This window comes from Solanum stenotomum, chromosome 9, assembly GCF_019186545.1.
Source record: "Solanum stenotomum isolate F172 chromosome 9, ASM1918654v1, whole genome shotgun sequence".
Taxonomy (NCBI): domain Eukaryota; kingdom Viridiplantae; phylum Streptophyta; class Magnoliopsida; order Solanales; family Solanaceae; genus Solanum; species Solanum stenotomum.
Window position 1 is genome coordinate 52,853,465 of NC_064290.1, and position 13,214 is coordinate 52,866,678.

Below are 13,214 nucleotides of genomic sequence, written 5' to 3' on the forward strand. Positions count from 1 at the left end.
AGCATAGGATGGTGCTTGACTTGCTTAATTTTCATTTTGGACTTTTCAAAAGGAGAAGACTGAAGTACTACATTATTGAATGAGTTGTCTTAGCTAGTGGCCAGGTCATTTTAATTCATTAACTCTAGCTAATTGATTATATGACCAAGTCAAGATAAAGAGTCCATACACCATTTATTATTGATATAATCCATCCGCCCTCGAATACTTGTCATGTTTTATTTTTCGAGTGTCAGTTTAACTAATTTAGAGTTGAAGTGTTTGAAAGCTACACATAAAGAAATATTAGATGCAATAATATATATCAAAGTTTATATAATTTGATTCTGTAAAAAAGATGACAAGTAATTTGAACAAGAGAGTAATTGTTATAACAACATTTATCCTAACACAATACATAAAAAGAAAAAGAAAAAGAGAGCAAAATCCAAATGCATCAAGCACTATTAATAAAATGATATACAAATTATATATAACCATCTAATAGCTGAAATCCACTCCATCGATTATTAAGGATTTGTGCAGCATAAGTCTCCTTTTAGAGGAAAATGCTCGATACGATCCTAAATAAGGATGTCTTCATTCTCAGAACTCGAATCAAAAAGTTATGACAAATTCCCTCTTTTATACTTTGCTATACTCAAAACTCCCATCCAATTCAACTTCCTCTTCTCCATGGTTCTTCTTGCAATGAGAGTATAACACAGTATATGCCACTAATAACAACAAATTAAACAAAGAAGAAATAATAACCAGAAATATAGACATAAGTATCTGGCTAATTACCCCTTTATTAGGTTTATTAATCTTCAAATAACATAGGTACAATAATGATGAAATTATAGAAAATAAAATATTTAACATAAATCCATTTAATCTATTCCCCTTAATGAGTCTTTCAGCTTTTGCTAGGGCTTTAAATCCATAACAATCTTCTTCAATTACTGAAATAACTAAAGCCAATATCCAAACAATTGATAAATATAGAAAAAATAGGAAAGAAATTATTCCAACAAAAATTCCTATAGAGAAAAGGAAAATATTGCTAGAGGAAATTAAAATAGGACTTAATAAAAATAAAACAGTAAAAAAGTAACCAATACCTAACATGTTTGTGTATAATCTAGTTATAAATGCATATTTAAATGCCTTTGAGATTTTCAAAACAAATTCTTTGAGAGAAATATTTATATTAGATGATAATATAATTGTTGCAATTGTGTATAGAAAAGAGATTAAAGATAGACTAACAAGAATTGCAACATATATAATTAGAAAAATTCTAAAATCCTCCTTAATATCAGCAAAAATTTTCATGATTTTAAAGGTATCATCAATTGAAGTAGACAAAATTGATGCCTTTAAAATAATATCATGGAACAAGAATTTAAGTTCAAAATTAAAGATTGATAAAAGGATGGAAGAAAATAGAATTTGAAGAAAATATGCTAATGCAAATAGTTTTCCATTTTTTGGAATTAATTGAAGAGATTCTTTGAGAATTGAGAGAAAACCAAAAATATGATAAAACTCCATTAATAATTTTATGAGTCTATTCTTTTTGTTTGGATTCAACAATAGAATGATGAGCTTGCTATTTATATTGCTGCTTTGTTTGATTGGTAAGATATTAAAATGTGTAAGATATTTAATTGATTGGTATCATAAAACTCCATTCAAGTTTATTTAATTAGTAAAATATTTAAATGTGTACTGAGTCAATGCATTTTAATATTCTATGAGGGTAGAGCTAGAGGCGAACCCACATGTTTAATCTGATGGGGCGCAGGTGCATCCGTTAATTTTGAAAAAAAGTTATGTGTATATATATGTATACTATTTTTAAAAATATCTGTTAATTTTGAAAAAAAAGTTATGTGTATATATATATATGTATGCTATTTTAAAAAAATAGCAACAACTAAATATAATTAATTAGCTTAATATTGATGCAGTCAGAGTTTTCAAAAGAGTAAAAGGTTTTTGTAACATTTTTAATTGTGGAGAACAAGAAGTTAGGGTGTAATTCCTATTTTATAAGTTAGTCAAAATCTTTCACCATCATTCTTTTCTATGGAACTTTGACTATTAACTATTCTATGAATTAATAACTCCATCTTTGTATATATATTATTATATGATAAAGGAGTTAAATTTTTAATTAGTAAAAATCAACTATAAAAAATATGTATGTGAAGAAATTAAAGGTATGCAATATAATATATATTACATAATTTATTTATTTTTACCTATGTATATATATAATGTATTTTTTTCATAGGATTAATAATATTATTATACTAGAGCGTGTTTTGATGAAATTTTTTAGTATTAGATATTAATACTAATAACTATATAAATATTAGTTGAAGCAATTAATATGAGAAATAAAAAGTTAAGATTGTTGCAAGAAAGATTATTTCACTCATAAATAATAATATGTATGTAGTTTTATTTTGATTGTATGCAGATAGAGAAATTATTTTCTATCGATTCCAACCTTTGATGTTATAAAAAAAATCGTATGGAATAGAAGAAGAAAATATCAACATATATTTAATCTTTTCTAATAAATTCCTCGAGGAACTTGTCAAACAAGATTGATATATATAATTGCTGCTAGCTGTATGTTTATTTCCTAGAAATTACTATAATTGACCAATGACTATATTCTTTTGACCTTTTCGTATAGTTGGCTTTGTCTTAATCACAATTAACTTAATTTTCTAGAGATTTAAGTCTACAAAACGTACAAATAGTAATAGAAACAATTTTTCAGATGCTGCAAATTTTGGCTTACAAAATGTATTATTTTTTAAAAAAAATAAAAATATTTCTGACAAAATGCACTCTTCAAAATAAATAAATTTTAAAAATTTGATGAAACAAACAATAAGAACAAATTAACTTATAGAAATTATTCTCTTTAACGTATGATTCTGGACCTATGAAAATTATATCAACTCACTTGAAAATGGTTGGTATTGATTTTTTACCTCCATTTGTTCTATTTTAAGCAAACTGATTATCTTATAAGAAAACGTTAGATTATAATTTAAAATTTTATAAGTTACTACAAATATTAATATTTTGTTATAAGATTAAAAAAATTGTAAACAAATATTAAAATTGAATCTAATATTATCTGAAAAATAATCTATCAAACGATTCTTTAAAATAAAGATAAAATTTATATAGTAATTTATATAGAGATATTTGCATAAATTAGCCTATAGTAGTTTTAAAAGGGACTACTTCAACCAAAGACCTCATAAATAAAATAAAAACAACATAATTCTACTTCCATTGACAACTTCAAAAAGCTTTATACTTACAAAATCTTCAAATGCTTATAAAATGTATGGATTTTGAATTAAAAGTACAAAAATCCAAACTCACTATCTAGATCTCCTTAAATAATAATTATCCAAAAATTTCAAGAACTTAACAAAAAATGGTTTTTTGCAAGTTTTTTGGTTTTGTGAGAATTTTAAAAGAATCCATTCAACTTATTCCAAAAAATGGAAAAATCATGGGATTAATTACCATTTTTCATCTTCTTTTCACCTCAACATTCTTTTTATTTTTCAAATTCACCTCTGATTCTTTGTTAAGAGATATGTTTATTAAAGAATCCTTCATTCCTATTTCTAGTATAAATGGTTCTTCACTAACTAGTCTACTTTCTAGTATTAACCAAAATTTTAAACTTGTTTTAGCAATTGATTTTTCATTAATTTTTTCCTATTTATTCATCTCAATTTTCTCCACCAACACAATAATTTTAATTTCTTCTATATCATACTATAATAAAACTTTAAATTTCAAAGATTTAGGTATCATGATTTTCAAATCATTCAAAAGGCTTATTTTCACAATGTTTTACACCACAATTATTGTTATTGGATATTTTTTCTTTTGTTTTTCCATGGCAACTCCTTTTTTAGCTACCTCTAACTTATATGATTTTTCGATGGTTATTATTTTCGCGATATTCGCGTATATTATTTATCTCTATTTATCGATCGTTTGGGTGATGGCCTTAGTGGTTTCAATTATTGAAGAAGGTACTTATGGAGTTATGGCTCTTGGAAAAGCTAGAAAAATAATTAAGGGAAATGAGATGAAAGGGTTTATTTTAAATGTTGTGTTCAATTTATTGGCTTTAATTATCTTTTGGGGTACTCAAATTATTATTAAAAAATGGAATGTTAACAAGAAAAATTCAATGTTGATTTTGGTTAATGGTTCTTGTTTATTGAAGGTATTTGAGTTAGTGAATTATAAAGTTTTGTATGTTCATTGCAAGAAAGAAAAAGGGGAAGAAGAGGTAATTGAATTACAAGAAATTATTGAATATAGCAAGATCTATAATTTACCATTAACTATTGATGGTACAAATTAATCGAGATCGATCGTTACGTTGCAATTGTTGGTTTTTAACGAGGAAGCTAAGTCATATAGTATGAACGAGTCATCAATTTGTGTCGATTATGACTATGTACTTTTCAATGAGAATTGATTACGTCTCTATCATTTGTACAAAAAGTAAAACAAAAGTGAATCTAGCTCAAGATGATTATGTAATTTGTAATAGGTCAATGTTTGGACCTCTTTTCCTCCCTTTGTTGTATGTCCTAGCTAGTGCCTACTTGTGGAAAACTACTCAAAGAAATAATACTAACAATATTTATGGCAAAAGAAAAAAGCTTCGAATTTCAGACCTCAATAACTTGTTGTTCATAGTATTTCATGATCAGTATTGAAAATAATAAAAAAGTAATGGAACATGCAGAACCATATATTAGATTACTCCAACCATGTTCACATTTGAAAAAGTCAACAAATGATTTCAGAAATATAATTAAGTACTTTGGTTCATGTTTAAATAAATCAGACATGCTAGCTAGGTGAAATACTTAAATTAATAGCCCACATATCATCAATTATTTTCAGAATTCTTGAATCTTTCATACAATAAGAAATTGTCTATGGAGTTTTAGGATTGAAGTTCATTTCTTTTATAGATCTTAATAATGGGTGATGATGTCAAAGGTTTGATTATGTATCATTATCCTACTTGTGAAATTATATCGATATGTTGTATAAAGTAACAATGCTCTCATATCATCTTCTCTTTAGATGAAGAAAACATGAAAGATCAACTGCAAATAAACTTCAGTCGCATCACTAAATGAGAGATCACCCCTGACGAAAACCACCGAATGAACCAACCCAACACTTTGATCTCACATACCTTATTAGGGATCACCCCCGACGAAAACCACGACGATCTTGACAAACTTTGCTTTTTCTTCTCTTTCTCCTCTTCTTTCTCTATTCACTCACAACCCTAACTCTCACTTTTAAAAGGGAAAAACTGAATTAAAATCAGTCTAGACCCTTAATATAACCAAAAGAAATGGTTAGGGAAAAGACCAAAATACCCTTACAAATTCGGACTAAACTGCCCTATGCCAACAGCCCAATTTCCAAAGGGAATAACTCACTCATACGAACTCGAAATCGAGCAAACTCGGCAGCGTTGGAAAGATTATTCCAAGGGCTTTCCAAACCTAACTCATCATGAGCTAGGAGTTATGACCCTTTTTTTCCATACTTAACTAAATTTCCATATTTTGAATTCTTTCCAAAAATGACTATTTCCAATTACAAGCTTCTTCATAGCTATTTCAAATTGCACGATGTTACATAGCAGATCAAATTTTAGGAGAAAAAACATTTTTTGCGAAGAACTATTCATGTCATACCAAATAGGGAAAAAGGGCAAAATATGCAAAGATATGACATGTGAATTTAACTCGATCTCAAAAGTTAGCTCATGAGGAGAGAATCACACAAATCCATATAAGCAGACCACCAGTCCATTCTCCAACCAATGTGGGACTTTTAAGGGTGTGTTTGGGATGAAGTAAAATTTTTCTCATGTTTGGTTGGCATAAATGTTTTCCACATCAACTTATTTTTCTCAAAAATGAATTACTTTTAAAAGTAAGGAAAATATAACCCAAAACTTATTTTGAACCTCACACTTCCAGTTTACATCCTAACTCATGTCTCACTATCGATTCCTGACATTATTAATCCTAGATCTGACTTTTCATTCTTCATTGGAAACCTGATTCACAACCTCGATTTGAGACCCAACTCCATAGTTCTGGATTGAGTCGGAGTCCGATCTCGGGTTAGGATTGGAGATCAAATTTCGAGGGTTTTGAATCAAGTGTCGGAGTCAAGTTTTAGATTGAGAATCGAGGTCGATTTCATGTCAGGTTTCAGGTTTGGGTCCCGAATCGATTGTCAAGGTAGGATGTCAGCATCAAATTCGAAGTCAGATCCCATTTAGAAATTTTGGTCCCAGGTCAGGTGTCGGGGTCGTCTTGACTTGAAATAACGTCTTAATTTTGGTGTTGGGTCTCAATTTGGGTGTTGGTCTTGGATTAGGGCTTGGAAGTCGAAAGTCAAGTGTTGATGTCAGGGTTGGATCAAGGTTCAACATTCAGGTCTTTAGTCGGGTGTTTGGTCTTAGTTCAATAATTAGGTCATGAGTTAGATGTCAGAAGCTGGGTCCCGAGGTTGACTCTTCGATTAGGGTCGGGTTTGGGGACCTAATTTAGAATCAAGACCTAGGTCGGGAGTCAAAGTGGGATCTCGAATCGGGGTCAAGTATCGGGTGAGGTGTTGGAGTCGAGAGTAGGGGTCGGGTGTCAAAACCCAAAGTAGACCCTAGACGTGACATGACGTTTAAGACTTCGAGAGGCTCTACACAAGCCACTCAGCATACATCATACAAGATAATAGAATTAAAAGAGGTCGAAAGACAATTTTATATCAAAGAGTTTGACAAAACGAAGCGGAAGTCTAACATAGTCTCAAAGTCATCTATTACAACAAGAGTGATTGGGATGTAACCCATACATCACATACAATATCTGAAAAAGTAAAGACGGTAAGCAATAAAAGGTTCGGCACTTGAAACATGAGGACTCACCACTCTTCAAAAGCTACTAAGGTGATCACTAGCCACGAGGATGCAGAATATGAGCGTCGGACCCTACATTAGTGAAATAATGTAGACAAAAGTATACGTTAGTACAAAGAATGTCCAAGTATGATAGCAATGCATAAAAGTCATGTAATCATGCTAAAAGGACTTTTCATGACTTACAAAGACCAAAATAAAGCATAAGATAAGAGTTAGAAAACATAAATCGTGATCATGGTCAATGCAAGTTAAATCATCTTTAAAACACATGTGAGATACTTTAAAAGTAATATTGGTTCATTATTGTGGAAAGTATCCATTAACCGACATAGACCATGTGAGCTATAACATGAAATCCAGTATACTCATCCCACACCGAAGAGAGTGTCCTACTTGCCAAGGTAAAGACCATGAACTTCTAGTTTACGTAGATCCACTAGCTAATGTTTATCTATAACCATCATCATCTATCTAAGCCAATCATCCTATAATGGCACATAATTATGTGTCATGGGTAGTCGTCATTTGTCCACTCGGTGATATACATAAATCCCACGGAATAGTTATTAGTCTTAACTTGTCTTATCATTATGGGACATGGGTAATCGTGGTTTGTCTCATCATTCTTGGAAAGGAACAATTAATCAACCAATCCAAGATAGAAATATCATAGAGTAGCTTCTTATACTATGCGTGAGAAAACTTTTCACCATCCACGATATTTTCATAATAGCTTTTAAAGCCCATAGTCATTCACTTCATGCTAGAAACTCCCTACTACTAATGGAAATAGTTTTGAAAGTGTGATCTATGATCATTGATGACATATCCGGATACCATACTAATCAAGACCCGATTTAGGAAAATAGCCCGAAAAACATTGGGGGCAAATCTATATGTCGTTCATGTCATGTGACCAAGCCCCATAGAACATATAGATACCTTCATCTATAAGCTTACTTGAGTCGTAAGCATTACTTTCATAAAACATACATTTTTCAATAATTCATAAGCTTCATCATGTTTTCAAAGTCAAAGCATCCTCAATTTCCTTTACATCAATTTGATAAAGAAAAGGCATAAATATCTTCATAAACTTCATCTTTCATAATTCAAAATCCACATCATATCATTATAGTCTAGAAAACATGGGTTATGCATGGGTTCATGGGGAATTCAACTTAAAACATGCAATTCCCTTACTTTAATTCATGCATAAGAAGACTTAAACCAATCAATTGGATCAACATTGAAAGGAACTCATGGCAATTGAATAAAACACTAATTTGATTGGGGAATCTACCTTTCCAAAAGTGAAGAATTTAGGAACCCTATGGAGGACAGAGCTCCATAGGTGAAGATTAGCATACCTTGATGCAAAAAGCTTGCAACTAATGGCGGATTTGGAGACTTGATCTTGAAACCCTAGACTTCTTCTTCTTCCTTAGAGAGAAATTTTTGAGAGGATGACTTGATCAACTTTTGGAAATTTAAGAGAATGAATTGAATTGGATGATTTTGGGGGTAAAAGTGTTTATATAGGACTTAGGATAGAAGGTAAAACGACATAGTCTTGACTTAAAACAATTGGGAAAAGACCCATATGACCCTTACTTAAAACTGCCGAAATGCCTCCCACGAGGGGCTTCACAGGCCGTCTAGATCTTGATGGCCCGTCAAGTGGGTCGTGAAGAAACTTTGCCCGACAAGGCTTCACTAATACGGACATAAGTTTTTACTCCGAGTTTGGAATTAGGCAAAAAAATAAAGATATTTTTTGAAAAATGTTTTTCATTCACCAATCATACACTAGAAAATATTTTTCACTCACCAACAAACATGAGAAAATAAGTTAGAAACCAACTAATTTTCAAAGAAAACATTTTCCATGAAAAATATTTTTCCTTCATACCAAACATACCCAACCCACTGTAACAACCCCTTCACATTCAAGCCCAATTGTAGCGTGGACTAAAGCCCATATAAGGATTCGGCACCTAGTCCTAACTCAACCCAAAAAGCTAACTCATGAGGGGACAATTGCACAAATCCATATAAGTAGATCATCAGTCCATTCCCCAACTAATGTAAGCCTTTTAACCCACTCTAACAAAATATGCCCATTAACTGTGATTTAGAGCGAATATACCCTCATTAAAAAAGTGATGCATATATACCACTCATTTAATAAATGGTGCATATTTACCCTTTTTGCTAACTGACATTTTAATATATTGGCTTCTTGGTCACAATTAGACAAAAGGTTTCGCATTTCAAACTTATAACAGTTCATTGCTGGTGTCTTGATGAGAACAAACTTTTAGGCATTAGTCTTCCTGGCATGGAACCAATTGGCGAGTTTTCACAATTGCTCTACTTTAACCTCTCTACATCTTTCAAACAACAAGCCATATCGAACGCGAATGGAACTGTCGTGTTCTGTTTGAACAGTTGCTCGATTCTATGACCAAACAGGGGACCCTGAAATACGGTTGCATTGACCCAAGGGTGGTCACTTGAACACCCTCCGTTAAGATTGCTTAAAGAAAATTAATACTGTGTATATAGGTCAAAAATGACATTTTAGAGATATATACAAAAGTTTTGAACACCCTTAACGAAATTCCTAAAACCGAGAATTTATATTTGAATAATAGCAACATTGGTGCAATCGACAATAATAATCAAAAAAAGATGAAAACAAACTAGTAACTAGTTACATGCATCTAATTCAAAAGACAAAGTATCTGTTGCAGTATCAAAAGTTAATCCTATACCTTGAAGTTGATAACTTCCTATAATCGCGAGGGGGTGGTTCCATTTCTTAAAAGCCAGACAGAATAGCCCCCTCTCATGCACCACGACTCGTTGTTGTTCTAGTAACAACAAATTCTCCGGGCTTTGTTGACCGAAGTACATCTTCACAACTGGGAAAGTTGGTACCACACCTGGATCCACCATATAGCAAGTGTCAAATGATCCAAGTGGAGCATCATACAAAGGAATATCTTTTACTTCCTGTCTGAATGTATCACGGAATACATAATAAAAATCTGGAGGGAAATTGGTAATAGTTGCTCCTGTATCCACAATGCAACCACCGGTCATGTCATTTCCAATATTCCGCGAAAATGATGGGAACAATGGGATTACCTTATCGTTAATAAAAACTTTATAAAGGTTGACAAAATAAATTGTAGGAAATTTGAAATTTGGTAATAGTCTTGCTGATGTTGTTTTCTTATATGGCGTTGTGTGGAAGCTAAGTGTTGATGATTTTGTGGAGTAAAACTCCGGTAGACATAAGGCCATTATATCCGCCTCAAATTGCGATGGTAAAGAAAATGAACCTATATGTACTCTTCGTCCGAGGCCAGCAATTCCAGAATATTCACCAGTAAAAGCCGTTCCATTCGTTTGATCTCTGCCACATCCAAAAAAAATCCTTACCGTATTTTGGTCTAAAACAAAAGTAATTACATCCTCTCCAATCCAACCTCTTGTTCTTGATCCATCCGCGTATTTGTAATCATAGATACATGTATTATCATACGGAATACAGTCATAAATCGAGGTCTCGTATAAACAAATTGTACTTTGTACAAGGCAATCGAGTTTTTGATATGTTTTTGACTTAGTAAAATCATATAAAGGTTCATTTCTTTGTTCATAACACTTATTTGGTCTACATGGTCCACATTGCCACCAAGTTAAATCACTTCCAGTGTCTATTAACAAGTGCCTTGTAGTTTGTTGATCAGTGCCAAGAATAAAAGATGCAACATACTCACCATTTGCGAATTCTATACTTGTTGTTGTGGGAACCTTTCCTCTATCCCTTTTACTCTCATGTGCTCTGTGTGGCCTTGTCACGTTACCATTCTCGAGAATCAAAGCCAAATGGTTTGCTCTAGCTTGAGAACGAGCGAGCCTATGTTCAAGTAATGAGTCATAATCCTTGAACTTTGACTTTTCAAACAAATCGCGATTGTAAATGGAAAAAGTATAGGATGGCCTTGGAGGATCTAGAAGTTTAGTTGTATCAAAAGACATAAATCTTTTTCTAGCTTCCATGATGTAACTTGAGTTGAGGGGTGAAAAAGATTTTTCATAGCTCAAAACTACAACCAAAATTGAGAAAATAATTGAAATGAAAAGGTGAAACTTCTCCATTGGTATAGAAATTATTTTTCTAATTGCTTAATTTGGTTTGAAATATATATGTATATATATACTAGTTTTTTCAATTTTATGTCAACATAGTAGTCAAATAAAAAAAAGTAGTCAAATAATCATGTAAATTTGGTTCTCTCCAACTACAAAATGAATTATATTCCTTATTAAGACATAATGAATACCAATAGTAGATTTTCATAGGAGTCAAACGATCTCGACTTTGACTAATGTTTAAGATGTATATATATTATTTTTTTTATCATATTGATAGAGTTTTTGAATGTTCTTAAATTTTAGACATAATGAATTGTATTCCTTATTAAGGCATAATGAATACCAATAGTAGATTTTCATAGGAGTCAAACGATCTCGACTTTGACTAATGTTTAAGATGTATATATATTATTTTTTATCATATTGATAGAGTTTTTGAATGTTTTTAAATTTTAAAATATCTTTGAAATTCCTTGTAATTATGCCAAAACAGGAAAAATAATAATAACAAAGTTAGTTATAGAGATTTGATTCTCTTTTAGAAGCCAATATTTATTTATTTTCCTTTTTATCATTTCCAAAATCACTATGAGGATCAGAATTTGACACCTTTTGATTTTTATATTATCAAAGAAAGAAACATAATTAATTTTGCAATAAAAATAATTCCTAAACAAAGTATTGAATCTCATGAATTATCATGGAAATCTATGCTATTTTGGAACTTTACTCCCTCTATCCATTTTTTACTTGTCCACTTTTGGGAGTATTTATGTAGTTTCACCATTCACAATGTATTAATCATTTTTTCCCTCCCACCCCTTTTTGCTCCCTTGGTGATTCGAACGTGCAACCTTCGGGTTGGAAGTGAGGGGGGCTTACCATCGGAGCAACTCCCTCTCGTCCAATGTATTAATCATTAATTGAGTAGGAAACAAATATTTATGTGATTTGAGATTGTTGCTTCTCATTCTCGATAATAGTTTTTGAAATATATTATATTCATATTATCTTATATGACATAATTTAACTTAAAAAGAGAAAACCCAAACCAAATTTGTTTTAATTAGTTCGGAGCAAATAACATCTTTTTCAATCGAAATTGAATAATACAAAGCTCAACCGAAAAACCAAATGTTCATCCCTAAATTTTTAGGAATGTAACCATAAGGACACATAACGAGATGATAACATATACAAGATTCAAATCAAAGAAAAATTGTAATGACCCTAAAGGTCATTTTTGGAAATTTTCATAAAATGACCGTTTTACCCCTCCCGATAGTTGCCCCGAGTCCTAATTGTTGTATTTTCGAAGTTGGTTTGGAGGAAAATTGATGAAAAGTTGAGTTTTTGGAAAGTTGAGTTTTTAAGAGTTAAAGTTTGGTTAAAAGTGCTATTTCGAGTCATTTGGAGTTTTGAGACTCGAATCGGATTTCCGTCGATTCCAGCAGTTTTAGAATGTCGAAACGAGTCTATGAGAATTTACGGAGTCGAATTTGGAGTTAAAACGAAGATTTGAGGTCCTAAGTTGCTAAAATTGTGAAATTTTGATCAAGAGTTGACTTTGGTCAACACACGAGGTTCCGGTGCTCGAAATGGAATTCCGAGGGCACCTTTGGATTCAGGGGGTGATTTTAAGTCTAGAATGAGTCTTGGTTGAATTTTTAGAGGCCCCGAGTGCGTTTCGAGTTTTTGAGCCTAAAGTTAGTTTCTTGACGCCTTATCGGATACCGGGTCAAGGAGACCTCGAATTCAAATTCCGACGATTTCATTGAGTCCGAAATGTCATTTTCAAGCTAGTAGCATATTTGGTTTGTGTTCGGGAAGTGCCAAATGAGTTTTGGGTGAGCTTTTAAGCTTCTTGGATGCTTTGACACTATTTCAGCAAATTGTGGCAACTAAAGGGTTCATTATTAGTTTTAAAGGTCGAAAAATTATTCCGAAGGTTCTGAAATTTTGAGCATGAATTATAGGACTTATCTGCAAATTTTGGTGCATTTTCGCTAACCCGAGATTGGACTTTTATCGCAAATAA

The 13,214-nt window shown here is 31.8% G+C and overlaps 2 protein-coding genes across 2 annotated transcripts; one reads left to right on the forward strand and one right to left on the reverse strand.

The window, feature by feature from the left end:
• Positions 1-417: 417 nt before the first annotated feature.
• LOC125875789 (uncharacterized) lies at positions 418-1,536 on the reverse strand. Its single transcript, XM_049556824.1, has one exon. It carries the CDS (start codon positions 1,534-1,536, stop codon positions 625-627), a length of 912 nt encoding a protein of 303 aa, XP_049412781.1. The 3' UTR covers positions 418-624.
• A 1,918-nt stretch (positions 1,537-3,454) lies between these two features.
• Positions 3,455-4,405, forward strand: LOC125877653 (uncharacterized). Its single transcript, XM_049558881.1, has one exon. The coding sequence runs from the start codon at positions 3,455-3,457 to the stop codon at positions 4,403-4,405; it is 951 nt and encodes a 316-aa protein (XP_049414838.1).
• The last annotated feature ends 8,809 nt before the right edge of the window (positions 4,406-13,214 follow it).

Excerpts from the sequence above, each read along its gene's own strand:
- LOC125877653 (XM_049558881.1), top strand. The coding sequence starts at position 3,455 with ATGGTTTTTTGCAAGTTTTTTGGTTTTGTGAGAATTTTAAAAGAATCC.
- LOC125875789 (XM_049556824.1), bottom strand. The coding sequence starts at position 1,536 with ATGGAGTTTTATCATATTTTTGGTTTTCTCTCAATTCTCAAAGAATCT.